The 21,175-nt window shown below is 36.3% G+C and overlaps 2 protein-coding genes across 5 annotated transcripts in view; one reads left to right on the plus strand and one right to left on the minus strand.

Annotated features, from left to right (window-relative positions):
• The window catches only part of LOC106946869 (uncharacterized), a 22,234-nt gene extending 11,886 nt beyond the window's left edge, over positions 1-10,348 (plus strand). Inside the window, exons 4-10 of one of the 2 annotated variants that reach the window (XM_015031537.1) lie at positions 2,048-2,365; positions 2,568-2,822; positions 8,206-8,523; positions 8,728-8,982; positions 9,054-9,236; positions 9,376-9,477; positions 9,569-10,348. In XM_015031537.1, coding sequence (XP_014887023.1) covers positions 2,048-2,365; positions 2,568-2,822; positions 8,206-8,523; positions 8,728-8,982; positions 9,054-9,236; positions 9,376-9,477; positions 9,569-9,768 — 1,631 coding nt within the window. In that variant the 3' untranslated portion in view covers positions 9,769-10,348. The remainder of the gene's footprint in view (positions 1-2,047; positions 2,366-2,567; positions 2,823-8,205; positions 8,524-8,727; positions 8,983-9,053; positions 9,237-9,375; positions 9,478-9,568) is intronic. The other variant, XM_015031538.1, reaches the window with a different exon arrangement.
• A 2,886-nt stretch (positions 10,349-13,234) lies between these two features.
• LOC106946870 (homeobox protein CDX-1-like) lies at positions 13,235-20,457 on the minus strand. Of its 3 annotated transcripts, none has more exons than XM_015031541.1 (4): positions 20,255-20,457; positions 19,706-20,166; positions 18,059-18,207; positions 13,235-15,861 (listed from the first exon to the last, which is right to left on the minus strand). In XM_015031541.1, the coding sequence occupies exons 2-4, from the start codon at positions 20,040-20,042 to the stop codon at positions 15,670-15,672; spliced, it is 678 nt and encodes a 225-aa protein (XP_014887027.1). In that variant the 5' UTR covers positions 20,043-20,166; positions 20,255-20,457; the 3' UTR covers positions 13,235-15,669. The 3 variants fall into 3 exon arrangements, with proteins under 3 accessions (XP_014887027.1, XP_014887026.1, XP_014887025.1); XM_015031540.1 differs by having other exon boundaries at positions 20,244-20,457; XM_015031539.1 differs by having other exon boundaries at positions 19,706-20,457.
• Positions 20,458-21,175: the final 718 nt, after the last annotated feature.

Genomic DNA, 21,175 nt, shown 5'->3' on the forward strand with positions numbered 1-21,175 from the left:
ATTATTATTATTATTATTATTATTATTATTATTATTATTATTAATAAACGTTTTATTTTTATTTTTTTGGAAATTTCTATGACATTTCTGGAAGGTGGGAGTTAATTAAAGAATTATATTGTGAACGGTGATCTCAAATTATTTCCAAATGAAAGTTTTTGTCCTTTTTTATTGGCTCTATTTCAGCCACTATTGATGAAAAATGTTCTGCTTTCTCATCCTTAGCTAAGCTACTGACAACAACCCACAAAGCAAGATGGTTTGTAGCGTTTTTGTCCTGAACACTGACACACACGATATAGCAGTGACGTGTCCAGTGTAACGCGAGGCATTGTTCGTCATCGGTTGTGTGTTTCAGCAATACACATGCATCAAAGCGGGACTTCATCTGATACACACCCTTTTAACTCCGTATAGCCTGGAAGCCTGGTTTTTGATGCTCCATCATCACAGAGCTAGTAGGAGAATGGCTTACAGCAAACTGTAATCTTCTTATTTCTTCTTCCTCTTATTGTTTTTTTTTAGGTTTGCTGAACTTCCTTCCTTATTTCACCGCTAACTGAAAAGTATTTGCACAATTTTTCTTCTGAAGCTAATCATTAACAGGACATACATCAGCTGTTGCATGCATTTATGTTTTTAACAGTCACTGATCAACAAAGACTCGGGTGAATAGAGACATGAAAGCTGTGATTAAGCTGCAGTTGATCCTGATAGGAGTCTGTAGTGGTGAGTGGCTCACAATTTTTCACATATCTAATTGATTGTTGTGTTTTTTGTCTTATTTTCTAAAATAGCCCGAACTTTTAAAAACATAAACTTGGTATGCATTATTTGCATCAGTGTCAGTCATCCTTAGCATATCTTGTATGTATATGTTGCTTTTAACCCTTTCTTTTTGGTGTGGAATTAACTTAAACAAGGTTTAAAACTAATAATTCAGTAGATAAAATTTTGTGTGAATTTACTCTTGTCCAAATTTGTTCTAAATTCTACCTACTAGATTAAATAGTTGCATACACTTCCTGCTATTACTTAGAAAAATGTCTTCATCGCCATCAGCAAGGTATATATTTATATATCTCTTTCTCAGAAATTATCAAGCTTATTTAAAGCTCTTAATTTCCGGGAACAGGCCTGACTTTTAACCCCTTAATGTCTGGATGACTTAAGAGTCATTCAGCTCAGACGCTAGAGGGCAGTAAAGTGTTTGCAATGCGATGTTTTATGTGTAGTTTGAGGCAAGTAGTAACTTCTTGCATTTTCTCACTCAGTTACATTTACTTCAGAAACAATTTGAAAAAAAAAACCTGTTAGGAGTAATGATATTGTACCAACTATTTTGAAGAAACTACTTGAGCTTGATGATATGTTTGGTTTCCTGTATGTATCAGACAACATCAACAGGTGATGGCTTTATTTGTCCTCTACTCCATAGTAAATAATCAACTAAATCAACTGACAAATCAACTAAACTCATTTTCTGTTTCAAGACAGCTTTAAACATACTTTATTCTGATTTGTCACGTCTCTGGCATGATGGATACAAATCAAGACTTTCCATAACTGGTGAAGCAAAATCTCAAAGACTTTTCACTACCTGTCACATGTTATAAACAAACATGTTAATTAGGAGATTTTGATTTCCTTAAAGTACCAATAAGACATTTCATTCAAAGAATAGGGTTATATATAATTTACCTTTGTCAGTTCTCTCCAGCCACATCCCAAAATTTGAAAACATTTCAGGTCAACTCATCTCTATAAATCAGACTTAGACATGAGTTTGTGTGTGTAGCATTGTGTGTCTTGTGTCCAGAGTGTACCCCACCTCTGTTCTAGTAAACTGATGTAGTATATTGATAAAGGATCAATAGATGGATGGATTATTTTTATAACATTATTTTCTCTTGTGAACATAAAATACTCATAGAGAAAAAGTTAATGCTCTTCTTATAATAATAATAATAATAATAATAATAATAATAATAATAATAATAATAATAATAATAATAATAATAATAATAATAATAATCTTTTTTTAAAGCACTTGAACCTTCCTGTGATGGCAGACAAAATGGAGCTCAGTGTTTTGGAGTTTTGGGAGGAGCAGTAGATGTTCAACTGATGGACGACGTGTCAGAAATACCCAGATTCAAATGGAACATTAATAACTCTGCGATATTCTTTTGGAAGAATAACAAAGTTGTTCCTTCAAAGGACGACAGAATTCCCTTTTTCCCCAGTAATGGATCAGTCAGGATCAATGACCTGACAAGGACTGACAGCGGTGAATATGAACTTGAAATGTTTGATGGAAATGGAAAAAACATAGGATGGAGAACTCTGCAACTGTTTGTTAAAGGTAATCAACTATTTCTTTTCTAATTGTCTTCCATTTTTTGCTCTTTGACATTGTTTCATTTGACACCATGAAATACACATTATACTTATGTAAAATACAAATATTTTACAACATACTTCAGTTTGTCTTCTATACTTTCCAGTTTTCCACCAAAATAAAAGTTATTTTCTGTAATTATTTTTTTCATGTGTTTCTCTCTCAGCTCCTGTGTCCTCTGTCCAGCTGTCCCATGACTGTTTGTCTCAGGGACAGATGAAGGTGTCCTGTGTGTCTCAAGGCGACAGTCCTCAGTACAGCTGGACTCTGGATGGACACACACTGACCGACTCTGAGCTCTTCTCTAGAAATACTGAGACCAACATCATCGTTCTGAGACAAAACATCTCAGGACATCTGGTCTGTTCAGTCAGGAATCAAGTCAGTAACTCCTCCAAAGAGATGAACTTAGCTGGCTGTGGTGAGTGAGAAAAGATAAATCATATTTTTTATCATGATCCTTACATGATTTATAATTTGTTTGCTTCTAGGCTTTATTAACTGCACTTCCAATGGGACACAAATAGCTAAGTGGGTGTATAAAGAAAACAACACCCTGTGTGTTGAACCAACAACAGTCCCTCCAACAACCAAATATACTAGTGTGTGTGAGAAAACAGTCAAATACTTCTGCTAATGACAATGATCAAGCTTGATACATTAGCAAGTGAAAATTACTAAAAAATCTTGTAGATTACCTCGTCCTCTAGTGTGAGAACTGCTGGAGTTCATCCAACAATAAATACAGTCTACGGTGAAAACTCATCAGTTTAATTGAACTAATGAAGTTTTTTTGTCTTTAAGCAGGTCTGTCCTCCTGGCTCATTTTGGGATTGCGTGGTATTACTGTGGTTCTTCCTCTAATTGCCCTTTGTCTCTACTTCACTTGGAAGCAAAAGAAATATAAAAAAGCCAAATCATCTGCCATCCCACCCACAGAGGAGAATCCAGAGAACTCTGTTCTGATGATTCAGCTGAGCTCTGCACATTAGGTGGATGACATCATGACTGTAATTTGTAAAAATTCAACATAAGCTCACAAATATAAGCATGTAGAAATTTCTGGGATTGGCTGCCATGTTTCATGAGTGTTTTATTGTGCAACATTTGAAAGTGTCATTTTTCTTTTATGTTAAAGTGAAAGTTTTAGTTTAATTTCTTTCTTGTGTTATATATTGTAAACATTTTGTCTCTAGAGGTTAAGCATGTTTTTTTTTTATGCATTTTCCAACTTTAATCTACTTTCAATGAATTAGCATTCATCTAATGTTGAGTTGTACCATGAGCTTCTTATGACATACAATGGTGTGAAAAAGTATTTGTCCACTTCCTGATTTTATGTTTTTTATTCGCATGTTTCTCACACTTAACTTAGACTAACTTGTCTTACATGTGTTGGAACCACTGAAGTGAACCGTAGTAGTCGTACAAAACCAGCAGAGGAAAATACAAACTCCGTAAAAATGGTGCCAGCTAAAATGTAATAAAGGAACCTTGTAGCCTCAGAGAAAATGGTTAGCCGTACAAACACGGAAGCTGTTTTTCTTTTTCTTGATGCTTTTTGGCTACTGGGACTTTTCAAATGTTTGTACAATAATTAAGCTACATGTTACAGGAATCTAGATTTTTAGACTTGCGCAACTTTTACTTCCTTCGAGAACTAAAGCAGCTTTGAACCTCTTTTTAATAAACAAAAGCAGCCGAAAATATGGTGACAATGTTTCACTAATCTTTGCTAGCTTTTCAGAACATATTGTGGGACTTTCATAAAACGCAAGTATCTTTTTTTTTTCTTTCAAATGGTGGTGATGGCATCCTGTTCACTCAGTTTCTCTCTTTTCTGCTGTAATATCTGGCATCTGTAACTCAGCAACCTTTGGAAACCCAATCAACTCACAGCTTTATCAACAGATCATCATATTCATTACAATGATATTTCAGTTATTAGTTTTTGAATGAAAAAATTTACTTTTTCTGTAAAAGAACCCACATCAATAAAGCTCCCACAAGAGGACCTCAAGTCCCAAACCTCCCCTTGGATCTGTAGACCTCCCCTATAGGGAAAAGAGTAAAATATCAACCTCAAATTGGGGAAAACACTCATTCAGGACTGTACCCACTTATTATTCTCCTGTTCTCAAGTCTTTGTGACAACCAGCTGCAAGTGTTCGTTTTTTTCTTTCTTGCTTTGTTCATCTGTTGTGACAAAAAAAGTCCAATATTGTGTTATATTAGTTATACTGATTTCATTTAATGATGTCACTGATTATAAAACTCTATTGACATCATTAGTAAACTCATCATTTTTAGATTTTTATTGCTTGATTTTCTTAAAATTAAGACAAAAATCGATTCCTACATCCTGAAGGTTTTTGGTTCGACTTCATTTTCCTCCACATATCAAACCGCCAGGAGCAAGGCACTAAACTCTGGATTCAATACTAATCTGTGTATTAATGTATGAATGTGTGCATAGATGTGAATGCAAAATTGATGAATATATTGACTGTACGATATAAGCACAGATAAGAAATCCTATTTAATAGAAGAATACAGATTCTGCATTTTCAGTTGTTTAATCGGTTTTGGAGGAGTCGGGAAGTTTATCAACAATTGTTTCAACAACACAGAAACTAAATATCAGAGTTGAAACTAATAAATATTTATTTGAATCCTTTTTTTTTTCAATAAATACAATTTCATACAGTAGAATTTCAGCATTTCCATCAAATAAATTGAAAAACTGCAACAGTTGTTTAAAGCAAAAATATTTTTAAATAACCTTTGTTTTTATAAAGAAATTCTAATTCTGATAGTAAATAAATATAATTTTTTTGTTAAAGAAGATTGACTGATGATTGCTTTATTCAACAGACTCATGGTCCACATAGACATAAAAAAAGAACAAAGACATGATACACATCACATAAAAAAATATTATAAAAGATTTGCACACCAATGTTTCCACAAAGACGACAGGTATCGCAGCACATTGACAGGAGGCTGTGACAGCATTGCAATAAGATTGTTCTATATCAAAGATTGTTTATCATGACTCTCAGGGAGTCATTATTAGCAACCTTAAACTTCTGCATGCTAACTTTTTAAAATGTGCACCATGAAGGGAATGTACAGTAAGCTTTGAACAGACTTATTTTTACTTTATCGGTACACATATGAAATTTCCTCTGCAGAAATGTCTGGGCACAAAATATCCGACACTGCCGATAAATGTCACCATCATCGTCATCATTACAGGGCTGGTCTGTGATGTAGTGACCCAGGTGTTTAGTTTTGGAGCAAACATTTAACATTTGTCTCCACAGAAGAAAATCAAGAAAACAAAGTTCTTCATCTGTTTTAATCCTACATATTAGCACAACAGTTTTCTTAGCATTGTACTGCACATCATATCTTAACCCATAATCAGAGCAGATATTCAGTAACTGCTGGAAACCTACACTGCTGAGTCAGAGGGCAGCCAGGGCATCAGCACACATAAAGTGACTGACCAGAGGATCACCAGTCATACATCCAGTTTTACAGAGGTTCATTTCTTTTGACAGGTCATCCATGTACAAGTTAAACAGGGCAGGTGAAAGAAGCCCATCCTGACACACATCACATCAAAAGAGGCAGAGACGTCATTCCCCCATTTTACATGCATCTTCTGGTTAGAATACCAGTAAACTAAAATTCTCATAATGACATCTGGAACATTTCTCTGTTTTAATTTATCAAACAACTTGTGTTGATTGACCCGATCAAAAGCCTCAGAGGAATCAATAAACCCAATTACAACAGATTAATTTTTCTTAGATATGCTTTTACTGCCTCTTTCAGGTCAGAAATATAAAAATCTGTTCCCAACTTGGCTTTGAAACCAAATTGATTATCTGTTGTACTAATAAGCTGATTGGGACGACTAATAACACTTTAGATATCACACTAGCTAACGCTATTGCTTTGTAGTCATTAAGGCTACCAACTTTGCTAATTTTGTCCTTAATTACAGGCACAAGAGTTACAAATTATAAGGAATCAGACGGCTTCCCATGGGTCCTAAAGCCAGAGAAGATATTTATCAAATGTTGATTCAAAATTACCGTCATTAATTGTGTTATAATATTATTTGTGACTTTTATACGGTTACAATAACAACATTTGAAGGGATACTCCTTTTAAATTTTTTTTCAATTCATCAAAGCTTTACTATAAAGAAACCTGAATAAAATTATTTCTCAAAACCCGTTTGAACATTTTCTTTTTCTTCCTCTCACTTCAACACACAAGCAAAGACTTGTTGTTGGTTAAAAGGGGAAGTAAGACTCACATCACTTCCTTTCCTCGTCTCAGTGAGTTAAAAACATGAACAGTACAGTTGTTTGATATAAACAAGGTTTTTGCCAGTTCTCCTCTGTTGCTGATCACTAACAGGACACACAGCAGGTTGTTCAGGATAAAATGTAAATGTTACATTCTGGATAAAATATCACAAAATCTGGCAGCAGCTGAGTGAATCTGTGGGTAAAGATGAGAGCCGTCGTTGGATTCTTACTGATGTCGCTCCAAGTCGCTCATGGTGAGTTTTTTAACTTTTCACCGGGCACCAAATTTATTCTGTTATATATGAATGACGTGGTAAAATACTTACATTATGTGATTTACGCTTAACTTGTAGTCATTACGTTTATCCATTTATGATTTTTCTCATTAAGTCAAGATTCCTTATTACTTTCAAACCAAAATCACATAACTCATAATCAACATTAATTCATAGTGCATTTAAAACAAAGATTACATAATTTTCAATCAACATTAAATCATAATACCAGATTACTTGTTGCCTCCTGGCTTCTGTGACCCGTTTTCTGTGTGTCCTGATAAGATCTCAATCAGGCCCAACCAGGTTTCACGACACTCCATAAATTTTGATTGTATGGCCTGTTAATCAAATTAGTATAATTTCATGGAAAAAATATACACTTAATATAAAAACAGAAATGTTCCAAACTTGTTATATGATTTAAATATGTTGAAGTGTTTCAAGCTCGTTAGCAGAATGTGAATTGGTTGATAAAAGGAAAGAAATATAGTGGTTATTTTATAAAAATGCATAGATGATTTTTACTATTCATTTTATTTATTAAAAATTTAGCATAAAACTTTAAGTCAAAACATCACATAATTGCACTTAAAAATTATTTGAGTTAGGATCCAGTTTTCAGAGGCTAAATCTAGTTAATTTACATTTATTTGTTGAGTTTATTTAATCTTTGAAAGTTATTTTTATTATTGTTTTTTACAAACAATATCAAATGAAACATAAATTCTTATCAACTTTATGGATACCTGCAACAAGCAAAAGCTTGAAAAAAAACATTTTACTGTGATCACACGATTTGACGATCCTTGAAAAAACAAAATTAATTTGTCTTAACCGAACAAAAATGTAAAAAAATCAGTAGGTTTTCCATCACCTACTATATTGGTAATGAACTGATGAAACTTTGATTTTTGAATGAATGATGAATTGTCTTTTTAGTATGTAGAGTTTTGAAGACATCATATTAAATATTATTTGTTGCTTGGGGTCTGTTTAAAGAGAAAGCTGCTTTAAGTCAGTTTACCTTTTTGTTGTTTCAAACTCTGCTGTTTGATACTAAACACTTAAAGTCATAGTGATGTGTGAGAAATGCAGTGCCTCGTATTAGAAATGTCAAAGTGGCTAATAGAATCCTTTAATTAACAATATAAAAATAAGTAAATAAACTATTTATCATTATTCTTGTTCTCCCTTTAAGCTGTGAAAACTTCCTGTGATGGCAGAAAAAATGGAACTCAGTGTTTTGGAGTTTTGGGAGGAGCAGTAGACGTTCAGCTGATGGACGACGTGTCAGAAATATCCAGATTCACATGGAAAAGGAACAACTCTGTGATACTCTTTTGGAGGAATAACAAAGTTGTTACTTCAAAGGACGACAGAATTCCCTTTTTCCCCAGTAATGGATCAGTCAGGATCAATGACCTGAGAAGGAATGACAGCGATGAATATAAACTTGATATGTTTGATGAAAATGGAAAGGAAACAGGAAGGAGAACTCTGCAACTATTGGTTAAAGGTAATCAACTATTTCTTTTCTAATTGTCTTCCATTTTTTGTCTTTGACATTGTTTCATTTCATACCATGAAATACACATTATACTTATGTAAAATACAAATATTTTACAACATACTTCAGTTTGTCTTCCATACTTTCCAGTTTTCCACCAAAATTTAAAAGAGCTATTTTCTGTCATTCATTTTTCATGTGTTTCTCTCTCAGCTCCTGTGTCCTCTGTCCAGCTGTCCCATGACTGTTTGTCTCAGGGACAGATGAAGGTGTCCTGTGTGTCTCAAGGCGACAGTCCTCAGTACAGCTGGACTCTGGATGGACACACACTGACCGACTCTGAGCTCTTCTCTAGAAATACTGAGACCAACATCATCGTTCTGAGACAAAACATCTCAGGACATCTGGTCTGTTCAGTCAGGAATCAAGTCAGTAACTCCTCCAAAGAGATGAACTTAGCTGGTTGTGGTGAGTGAGAAAAGATAAATCATATTTTTTATCATGATCCTTACATGATTTATAATATTGTTTGCTTCTAGGCTTTATTAACTGCACTTCCAATGGGACACAAATAGCTAAGTGGGTGTATAAAGAAAACAACACCCTGTGTGTTGAACCAACAACAGTCCCTCCAACAACCAAATATACTAGTGTGGGTAAGAAGACACAGTCAAATACTTCTGCTAGCAGCCCTAACGACAATGGTCATCCTTGGTACATTAGTAAGTGAAGATAAACTCTGTTGTGCTAGATTCAATAAAATCAATCATTTTTCCATTCCTACCAGTCTGCATAAATACCACAGAGTAATGCTGACCTTAAAGACCCGTGTTTGTCTTATTTTATTATGTTTTCAAACAGGGCTGTTGCCAGTAATGGGTGGTGTTTTAGCAGCGCTCGTAATTGTCTTGATAGCCAGCATAGCATTCATCTGTGTCCACAAGAAAAAGAAAAACACAAAAGGTAAATAACACAGCTTTCTCAATAACTAACTCAAAACGACACCTCGTAAAGTCAGTAGGGTGACACCATTTCTGTTCTTCCTGCTTCTCTGCAGTGGAGAAGGAGGATGATGACCAGGAAATGACCTATGCTGATGTCAGGATTGTGAAAAAGCAGGGGAGAAGAGTGGAGAAAAGTGAGGAGGCTGACGTGGAGTACGGCCAGGTCAAGTTTTCAAAGAAACCAAGAATATCTCAAACTAACCCGACAGTGGATGATACCGTGTATGCACAAGTACGAAAAGGCAGGTGATGTGTAATGTCTAGCGGGCTTATTTTTACACATCTACAAAGACGACGCTATGAAAGGCTGATAGAGAGAAAGAGAGAGAGAGAGAGAGAGAGAGAGAGAGAGAGAGAGATGATGTAAAGTGAAAAAAGCTTTTATTTTATATCACTTCCTGCTGAAACTAGAGTAATTGTCCTTTTATGGAGATTACTGCAGCTGCCTGGCTTGAACTCCCAGCGTGGGTCATTCACTGTTTGTCTATAAATTCCCCCTGTTCCTGTTTAATTCGATTCTGAATAAAAGAAAATAGTGCCGCAAAATTGTTTAAAATATCAAGTCATAACAGCTAAGGTTTATTGTGCTGCTTGTTTTTTGGAAGTTCATTTATTATTACAGTTTTAACTTATTAAACGTGACGCTTGCTTCTCGATAGCGTAAAGTCAGCTTGGTGAGCAACACCTTATAACACTTGAAGATATGTTTTAGATGTCTTTAATTTAAAAGTGTTCTTCCTAAATATGTTATTGTACTCAAAAAGCTGTAATGCTGTTACAAAAAGCTGCATGTGATGTTTATCAAATTAAAATATGTTTGATGAATACCAGTTTAACGAGTGGAGTGTATAGTTTCACCTATTATTATTTGTTGACATTAACGAGAATTAAAAAAAAAAAAAAAACTTCTGGATAACTAAATGATTAATGTGTTAGTAAATTATTCATTAATCCTTTTTATCATAATTTGCATAAATTAACCTCAGCTCAAATCAGTTGTACATTTGCAGCTTGTTTGGGACTTGCTGTTGGCATCAGTGATGTTATCTCCGTGTGGCTCTAGAGTAGATAGAGAAACGAGAGAAACTTTATCTCTAGGGAGCTTTATAGTAAAAAAAAAAAAAAAGTTTCCATGACACAAATTTTCTCTAAGACAATTATAGCTTAAATTCTCGTATGGACTTAATGGTTTTCAGCTTTGGTCGTATTGGGTGCACTGGGTGGTTCAAAATGTTCTTTAATGCACACTGCCTCTCTTAACCAAATAAAGAATCACATTATACTACAGCTGTGTTGCCATGCACAGCAAAACCAACATTATTTATTTCATCTTATCGATTTATTTTTAACCACTGAACTTTTGTACTTTTCCCAATTTAGTTGTAATTTTCATGCAGTGAGATAAAAGCAGTGGAAAACAGTCTCAAGCACACACACACACACACACACACACACACGCACGCACACACATAAAAGAGGAACTGGAAATGTGGCGTTCTTTTAATATTCAGCACATTCAGTTTGAGGAAACAACATCTGACAGCTTGTCAGATAACAGAGGGAAGGTTGCGTTTGCGTTTCAACACCCCCCAGGTTATCTTTTCGATATTTAGTCATGTGACTGTGTGGTTTCCACTTTACCAAGTCTCTATGTGAACAGAAATGTAAAGATCACAGATCAAGTGTAATAGCACTGACTGTCAGGACCGTAAATATTTGGAGAGACAAGGTTTTTTTCATATTTGGTTTAGGTGAATTACCACAAAGAACTTAAATGAAACAACTCAGGTGCAATCGAAGAGCATTTCTTTCACAACCCCTTCATATCCTCAAAGGATGTCGGAGAACTTAACTTAAAATGTTTACCTCTAATACTTTGTTGAAAATGCTTTGCTGCCAATGACAGTTTGAAGTGCTGAACTTGTGGACATCAAACAAGAAGTTCCTCTGTTTTAATGCTCTCATGGGCGTTTACTTAAGCGCCTTTCGGCTGCTGTTTCTTAGTGAATATTTTTGTTTGAGGTTTAGTCGTTAACAAGTGAAATGCATGCTCAGTGGAACTGACTTGGGAACTCAAGAGTATTTTACTTAAACTTCTGAGTTGCTTTAGCTGTATGTTTTGGATCATTGTCCATCTGGTTCTGAGCACACATTAAGTCTCTGAAATACGAATTAATTCGGCTGCCTCTGCACCGAGTCGCATCATCAATAAACACTGTTGCTCCAGAAACACTGACAGTCATGCATGCTCAAAGAAAGCTATTGTTGGACAAAATTCATGAAAATATACTGATTGCAGTTTTCCGCACAGGGACACAGGGGAAATTTGATCCAGTTAGATCAAAATTCAGTTGGCCTACATTCAAAATGCTGCAGATGGAAAACAGCATCGTGATGTGCATCTCTTTAGCAGAGAGATCCAAGTTGGTCAGAGATCACAGGAACTGAGCTAAATGCAAGGCAATGCTTGAAGAAAATCTGTTAGGAGTTCAAACCTCCTGTCACAAGTTGGAGACATAGTCATATGTGAGGATGGCCCAGTCAAAGTCTAGACCTAAATCCAACTGAGGTTCTGTGGTAACACTTAAAAAGTTATGTTGATATTGGTTTTCACTCCAATCTGAACTTGAGCTTTAATTACAAAGAACTTAAAAAACTTTCTATCCATGGCTGTTAAAAACAGACATTAAAGTGGCTGTGTTGACTTACAAACTCAAACTGCAAGCGCACACAACTGATTTCAGATTCCTATTTGTAGAAAAGTTTTATAAACTCATTTTCCTCTTCACAAAAATCCCCTGTTCTATTTTGGTCTATATCACATAAAATTCAAATATGATATACACTGAAGTAAAGCAGATGATCATTTTGAGTTGCTGAAGTGAAGAATATATTCAACAAACTTTTAATAACAGACAACAAGCTGGATCTCCAGTCATTCAAAGCTAAATCCTGAGATGATTGTCTTCTAAAACATTTATGAACAATACTAACATAAGTGCTTATAACACTGTGCTTCTATTAAAACTGATATAAAAAAAATTAAATAATCAAAACAGGCAGGTATGAAAAGATTGTTCTGGCACTTTTTGATTTTTAGTGATACTTTGATCTTTTGGTCAGATTTGAGAAGTTTGGCTTTCACTTTCTGTCTGTTTAATCAGCGACAGGATATGTTAAGTTTTATTGTTTGAGGTTAAAGGTTAACAATCATTCAGCTGACATACTGGGCCATAAAGTACATTTATGATCGAAGCCACTTGCATTCTCCTTAAACTACAATCTAAGATCTCTTCATGCGGCTCAAACAGTCAGTTCCTCTCTTTTCACTTAAAACACAGAACCAGTAAATGGGGATCTTTGAAAACTGTAAAATGCTAGTTTTTCAAACAGTGGCAATTAAACATTTGTTTTCAATAAATTTCAAGGGATTATGATTGTCATGGCGCGCTCATGTGATGTTGCCGTGCAATGCCAAAGTTAGCCCACTATAAAACAAAGTCCAGTGCCAACTTTTGTGCCTCAAGTAAGTCAGTTTTCCATTCGTAGATAAAGTTAGTCTACAAATTGACCAAAGAAAGAAAAAGTTAACGAGATGTCATCTGATTAACTTCATGCTTTGGTTTGGTGATAAATTTATATCGTGGCGCCAGTATGACTTAACACTAAGCTTTGTACTAGACTTTATGCTGGATTGTACTGTTGGTACTTTTTTGTTTTGCAATTCTCAAACTTTATTTTACAGAAACGTCACAAAAAAATGAGGCAGAGTGAAAGTCAGCTTCTGTGTTGTTCTACCATTATGTTGGGACATAATAACTTATTTTTAGCCAACCATATTAGCCTGGTCTATTCTAAAATTAAATATTTTGAGGTTAATAATTTCAGACTTACAAAATGGGTCCATATCGCATGCATGAAGGTATGATTTGTATTTCCATAAATAGCCCATGCCTGTGGTCGGTGCATGGCTCTCCTTTCCACTTGCTCTTCCTCTGTTGTCACAAAATAGACGACTCAAACTCAAGTGATAATTTCATGAACGTATACTTTAATGCACTAAGTTTATTTTGAGGCTTACAGCACATTATTTATTTAAAAATTTCAAATTCGTGGCACAGCTCAGTGTCTGTGTTTAGAGCCAAAATGACTGTGTGTCACATGGCATGTGGTTGAGCAGTCAGTCTGTCAGGATGTGGCTAAACTCTCATCTGAATTTCTCATTCCTTGGCCTAATGTTTTATAAGCTACACCCTCGCTTCCTTAGAGCATTTGTTACGTTGGCTAAAATGACTTAATATAAATTAATTATTAAATATAACAATGTTCATATCAATTCAGCTCTGCTGTGCCTCGAGCTAACATTAAATGAAACTTAAAATGTTTCCTCACAGCTGCCGACTTTAACTTCTTTTTTCTTCTTTCCTCAGGTTCCCTTCTGCTCTGTTCTTTCGGTTTCCCTTAAACCAAGCATTACTTCCCTAAAATTCTAAGTTCGTTATTTTTGTACTTCAGTTGCATGCCCATGCAAGACGCAGTAAGCAGTTTCCATAAGTCAGATTAAAAAAAAAAAAAAAAAAAAACGACCACAAGGCACTTTTTAATGCAGCACGCATTTTACATTAGACCAGGCTTAAACCAACAAACTTCATTATTTTTTGTTCCTTCAAACAGAACATGTGAAAATGTTTTAGTGTCTCGACTGAGAAGCACATTACAATGATGGAACGACGTATTTTATAGCACAAAATTGCATTGATTTTGCTTTCTTGTTGCACTTAAATGTGTCAGATCATCAGCCAAAGATAACCGGATATATTAAAATTATGAATACATTTGTCAAAGAAAAAAAAAAAACTATTCAAATCATCAGAACAATAGACCGAACGTATTGGTGGCAGCAGCTGCTACCACATGTGTGTGATAAGTGGCAACAAGTCTTTTTTTTTTTATCACTGGATGAATTTTGGCTCACTTTTAATGCAGAATATATATATTTTTTATTTTAGTCATATTGTTCAATCATGAGCGGTGTGTTTGTGGTCATGCCACACTGTATCATTTGGATTTAACCCACTGGACTAAAGCTTCATTTTTATTAAGTCTTTATTCATTTATTTGTTGAATCATTCAGAGGTGGGTTGCAAGTGTGCATTAGATTATTGTGGCACTTCAAAATCAATCCAACTGGATTTGCACTTAAGAACCCAAACTATTTTTCAATAGTTCATGATTTTTGGCAGAGAGATAAGGACTCCTTTTTCAATCAACTCCAGCAAATCCTGAAGTTACAAAGGAAACCCAGACCATCACACTACCAACACTGTTATTCTAATACTTTCTTAAACGGTATGTAGATTTTATGCAAGGTGCATAGGGACATTTATTTAAAAAATAAAAAGTTCACTTTTAAGTCAGCAGTTGTGTCTCAGAACTCTCTGACTGCTGAAATTTATTCTCCGACATTTTTTTTTTAATTATTTTTGAATCCTGGACTCTAACCCGATCTAATGCCGTTTGGTCTGCAGTGGCTGTTCTGTGTTTTGTTTTTGTTTGTTTTTTTGACAGTCTGGATGAGGCGTTGCAGGCGTTCACTGTCGTTTGATGGAGTCACAAAGCTTAAAAAAAAAATACTTTATACATGATAACACTTGATGGATGTTAATAACTTTATCTGTTTTAAATCTCCTCAGAGGTCAAACATATTGGGTCATGTTTCTCACATAAGTTTTGCATAGTTTTTTTTTTTCCCTTTACAAATAAAATCATGATTTAAAAAAAAAAAAAAAAAGGAAAAAAATGTTTATCCAAACTCAGGTTACCTTTGTCGGAAATTGAAACGTGTTTGATTATCCGGTAAGAAAAAACAAATAGAAACCCAGCAAAAAGCTGTAAGGTGACAAATACTTTTTTCACAGCATTATAGACTCTAAAAGTGACAACAGATATGTGTTGATCTAATAACAGTCCATACTTGTACAAAAATGTGAATGATTTTTCAGGTTTTACAATGTAGCTTCACACTGTAAAAAAAAAAAAATGGATTTGAGGCATCAGTGACATGATTAATCACTCTGTGTTGAACTCAATAAAAAAAAAAAAATACTATTTACATTCTGGACACGCTCCCTGTCGCGGATCAGGAATCCAGCTAGTACTCCTCTGTTTTTATGTCCGACAGCATGCTGGCGCTCGCGCCGGGGCTGGAGGTAACATGGGCTTCAGTGAGGCCACTGAGAACAGGTGGGGTGGGAGTCGTTGTGGAGGCTTGCTGGGAATGTTGCAGCTTCTTCCTGTTGATCTTTCTTTCTTTTGCGCGTCTGTTTTGAAACCAGATCTTCACCTGACAAAACGCAAACAGTAGAAGAAAACTTTACTTTATGTCGATAAAAATATCTCTTAAAGCAGGCCGCAAATGCCATATGACAACACGTCCTGTTTTGCTTTCAGCTGTGTTTCCACAAAGCTATTTTGATAGCATCACTTAGTCACCTCAAACTGAGATGCAGACGTAGTTTTCCATTGGTAATCATGCAAATTGTCGCACTGCCAGCACCGACCTCGTCGTATTTTATTTGGATTTTTGGGACAGGACAACACAAAGTGGTGCATAATTGTCAAGTTTTATAAATTAATATCTAATTTTAATCGCATGATTAATTAAAATGAGCTCAATAATTTCCATATAAATGATTTATCTTTTTTTTTCTTTCTCTCTTTGTATCAAAAACTGGATGACAAAAGTCTTTAATCTGGTGCATTATTTATTTTGATTATTTTAAATGACTTGCAGTTCCAATCTGAAATGTTCATTAGAATTTAAACTGCACCGATCTTTGAGAATGTGTTCTTGTTCATTCTTATGCCATTCCAAAATATTACTTGGAAATAGCCTCAAAACAACAATATTTTCATATTAGAAGAAATGAGCCAAGAGTAACTTTGACTATGTCATTCTAACACATAGTCTATGCCACCCAATTGCACCTCTGGATGGATATTTAGACTGAAAGGTGATCATCCAGCCCAGTCCTAAGGGTTCGCAGACTCTAAGACTTTCTCCTCTATGTTTATTGTTCCATTAGATCCAGATTTGTTGACACTGTTGAGGAAAATCATCTCCACATCGTGCTATGTGGTCTGCATGGGATCTTATCTTACCTGAACTTTGCAGTGGTTTCATAACCTAACCGTTCTTTAAACTTCTCTATAACTTTATTTTTGGATGGATGGATTTCACTTTTGGGATTTGTGTCCAATTGAAAACTATTTACAGTATCGCTCTCCTTTCACTTTAGGAATACGCAGTACTCTTTGTTTGTCTGTCACATTAAACCCCAATAAAATGAATTAAGATCTGTCATGATGTGACAAAATGTGGAGAACTTTAAGGGATCGTGGTTAAAGCAGTTTACCCCACCCTGTTGACTTGTGGCTAAGTTTAGTAATGATAAGTTTCCTAAGAATTGCTTTGGGTTTTGCCAGTATTACACAAAGCTGTGGGTTTGGCTGAATAAATGAGGAGGCAGAAAGACACATTAATACAAGCTGCATTAGAAAGCAAGAGTGAGTTGTGCACTTTTGTTGCTGCTGATGCATTTGGCCACAAAACACTCACAGTTTATGGGGATTTTCAAACACTGGACATCTAAACACGGTCACAAAAGTATCTGTATTCTAATGTACTCAGTTTTGTTGTGTACTAATCTCACATGTAACTGCAATAGAAAGACAATACAAACCATTCGAAAATAAAGTTGCACGTCGTGTAATATAAATGAAATGTCAACAGAATGACGCGCACACCATAAAGTCAGATTAACTGACGATGGATCATGTAATCTATCTGAGAATTACATTTTATCTCCAGCATTTAAATGTTAGTGACAGCTGCCTACCTATTTAAAAAAAACCTGAACACGGGGCCACTCGTGTCTGTGTAGATTTTGGGCTTAACCACACTGTGGAAGAAATTAAGATTGTGAAATCAACTTCTGTCGAAATTCGAAACGGTTTCTTCTTTTCTTGCACGACTACAGATATTAGTTGTTGGGGATCTGGTTTAATATATTTGTATCTTCCTTTTAAACCATGACAGGGCACAAACTGGACACTTGTTATTGTTGCCATAATGCTGCAAAATATACATAATATTGTCATTTATTGGCAAATATCTCATTAATAGCACAAAAAAAAAGCATGCTGCAAGAACAGTGTATACAGTTCTGTATCACTGAACTTCAAAACTAAAAATGTACAAACTATTTTTGTACATTTTTGCAAAAATATTTACATACATATGTAGATCCATTTGTGTAACCACGTTTACCACTTTTTTATAGCTAATTTAGCAGAGGCAAGCTGAGATGATGTAACTCTGTTGCTATTAAAACTACAGTCTTACAATATGTGTCTGAAAAAAAAACAATCTAAAAAGCCTTTAATTACACCACGCTGTAAAAACTCCCTGGATCCTAGTTTGTTCTTTTATGTTTGGCTGTGATTTGCTGCTGTTCATTGTGTCACCTCGTTATCCTCACCTGTCTCTCGGAGAGTCCTAAAGCCATGGACAAGTCGGACTTCCTCCTCATGGTGATGTAGCGGGTGCTCTGAAACTCCTTCTCCAGCTCCAGCCGCTGGTGGTCTGTGTACACCACCCTGTACTTGTCCTTTGTCCGAGTCTTTCCAACTGAACAGCACAAAATTTTAGAAAAATATAAAAACACTGTTGAAAGCAAGAGAGATCAAAGTAAAAAGAATTTGCGATCTCTCGAAAGATACTTTTGACACTGTTTCTTGCTAGAGTTCTTTGGGATCCAGAGCTACTCTTTTGCAAGATCCTGCAAAGGTTTAGAGGGATATTCCTTACTGGGCTCAAAAGTTATGTTAAGTATTCATTTGTATATTCAAATTATTTAACCAAAAACTGTTGTGCAACTGCACTTTTGTAAAAGTTTGCAAGAGAACACAAAGGTTTTCCGCATGTCTTTTGCTGCAAATATAGTTTGGTATTTAATTTTTCACACTTGTTCCACTCATCTGAACATTTATGATATTTGCATCCTTCACAAATGGAATAAGAATTGGTGAAAAAAAGCAAGGATCTGTAAGAAGTGGACAGGCTTCTGTTATCACAGATTATATGTTTCTGGTCATGGATGCATTGGCCACATGCTGCTGGTGAAGCTTCTTCCTGTTGACAGAGTCACACAGGAAGAAAAACTTTACAGAAACCTGCAAAAGTTTTGCGTTGCCCCACTAGAGTGTTTTTCTTTCTACAATGTCCCCTGCAGGGCTATGAAGCTCCGTTAACCATACTTGTGAAAAGCAACAGGAAACAATGTGTCAATGAGTCACACGTGGTGAGAGAAGTGGCCAAACATGTCTGGAGCCAACTTTCAGCACAGGCGCCACTTAAATCCTCATCAGCTCTATTAATCATGCTAATACTAACTAATGTAAAGACTCCTCCATGCGTCGCCGTGCTGCTTCTCCTTATCTCTGCGACTTCTGTTTGGATTGGTGTTTTCACAGGCAGCCATTCATTCATTCAAATGTTCACGTACTCAAGAGTTATTGATTAGAAAAATTTTGAGCATGTGACGGCATTGATCGAGGCAGATCCGGGCACACACCCACAAAGGGAGATAAAGGTGAACACTTGCTCAGTGGAAGTGCAGTTCGACTTCCTCTGCCATCCTGCAGGGTGATTTGTCAACGTGTTGGACCCACCCAGTGGACAGAGAGGGTGCGGAGTGGTAGCTGTGCAGACTTCATGGCCCTTACTGTTAGCTTTGCACTGACATCTGAAAGTGTGCTGCCAGAAGCGACAGCCGGACAGTGTGATGAATGCATGTATCCTCAGACTGACTTAACTCACTGTGGATAATGTTGCTGTCTAAGGAAAAAAAAAAAGCATGCAGTTGCCTGTGCCCTCTGCTAAACTGTTGCTTCTTATGTTGCTGCACTGCATTGTGACTGAAAAGTTTATCAAGATGATGCTTTTCCTGTTATACTAATAGGCTGACATTTAAGGCGCTCGATAAGGTGTAAGATAACAGACTACATGTCTAAGCTGCGTCAGATTGCGTGCGAGAGAAGCGAGTGTTTCCTCAGAATGTGTTAAGAATATTAGACTGCTAAATGTTTCTCCTTTAATATCATGCTGAGAATGAATAAAGCTCTACCTGGAAATGGCTGTCTGATGGGCTCGGGTGGTCTCCTCCTGAAGTTGAAGGGGTCCTGGGAGATGTAAGGGGTGAGGGACCCCCCTCCTCCGGCGGCCGAGGGGGCGTTGTTGAATTCCGGGGAGATGTAGTTCGACTGCCCCGCGCTGGGGCTGGGGAAGCTGAACGGGTACTCCTCCCGCGGGGTGTAAACGGGGTTCCAGGTGGTCGTCGACGGGTCGCCGATCCCCGACACGGCGTGGTGGTAGCCTGGGAAATCATAAGCAGGCGGAAGGTACTGGCTGTGCAGGGACAGCGTCTGAGCCGGGTGCCTCACCGGCTGGGAGTTGGGGTACATGCCGGAGTCCTCGCTCGACAGCAGGGGGTCGGATTCTCGGGTGAATCAGGCCTCCGGGCGCATGTTCGGCTGGTGTGTTTGTATCCAGCAGGCTTTAGTCGGAGGTCCGGGGCTATAACTGCACCTGAGCGGCGAGGATACACACCTTTATGGATTTACTGCCAAGGAGGTCAAAAGTATCAGAATGACGTCACGGCTTACCTGAGACTCACCTAAGTGTACAAGCGACGCCAGGACAATGGCCATAACCTACCTGCCATGTCCCGTAAGATCCCTTAGATAAGGAGTATGTGAGGGAAAAAAAAAAAAAAAAAAACAAACACGTGATTTTAACTATGATTGTAAATCAAAGTGGATCAGATCAGGGGAGGGAAAGCTTCATTTAATTCCTGTCCATTTCACCTTCTTACACACAAGGCCTTATTTTACACATTCAAACCAAGCATTTAAGAAGAATTATTGGAAAGATTTATTTTTTCCTTATCAAAATGTTCTCCACAAATGAGTCATTCCATTTTTTCCCCGGCACCCTTTTCTTGAAAACACGTCACCCAAATTGCATAATTGCGGCTGACAAGTTTATCAGAATATACACATGAATCTTCTACGTCATCATGGCAAACACACATAATTGATTTAATTTAACTTAGTCCTTTATTTTCTCTTTGTGCAACACTCTTGGCACTTTTAAGTTTCCAAGACAGTTTCTAAGTTGCACTGTCTTGGAAATGTAAAATTGAGGAGAAGTGAGGAGAAAAAAAAAGAGGAAGCCTGAAAATAAATTTGCCAGCACAGCACTGGTGTTGCAGACTGCTGAGGACATTTGCTACAACGAATAAGAGCATTCAAAAATGGCTGGAAGCCCAGAGAGATCTTTCTAGACAGATAAAAAAATATGTTTTTTTATCGTTGTTATAGTCGTGTAACTGTAAACTTCAAAAATATCCTTTCACATCACATAAGAGATGGCACTTCAAACTTTGTGCCAGCATTGGCTTGAATTTTATGTTGGTCAGCAATGTTTAACTTTGCTCTCGGGTTCTTTCCTTCAGCAGCGTAAGAAAGAGAAACAATATTTACAGATTGGCCCAAAACGACTCACGCAGCAGGTAGATTTAGATTTAAATGAATCC

The sequence above is a fragment of the Poecilia latipinna genome, unplaced genomic scaffold (assembly GCF_001443285.1).
Source record: "Poecilia latipinna isolate Pla-1442-1.1 unplaced genomic scaffold, P_latipinna-1.0 Scaffold209, whole genome shotgun sequence".
NCBI classification, from domain to species: Eukaryota; Metazoa; Chordata; class Actinopteri; order Cyprinodontiformes; family Poeciliidae; genus Poecilia; species Poecilia latipinna.

Excerpts from the sequence above, each read along its gene's own strand:
- LOC106946870 (XM_015031541.1), bottom strand. The coding sequence starts at position 20,042 with ATGTACCCCAACTCCCAGCCGGTGAGGCACCCGGCTCAGACGCTGTCC. Across the intron at positions 18,208-19,705 it reads CATCAGACAGCCATTTCCAG|TTGGAAAGACTCGGACAAAG; the intron begins GTAGAGCTTTAT and ends TGTGCTGTTCAG. Across the intron at positions 15,862-18,058 it reads TAGGACTCTCCGAGAGACAG|GTGAAGATCTGGTTTCAAAA; the intron begins GTGAGGATAACG and ends GCGTTTTGTCAG.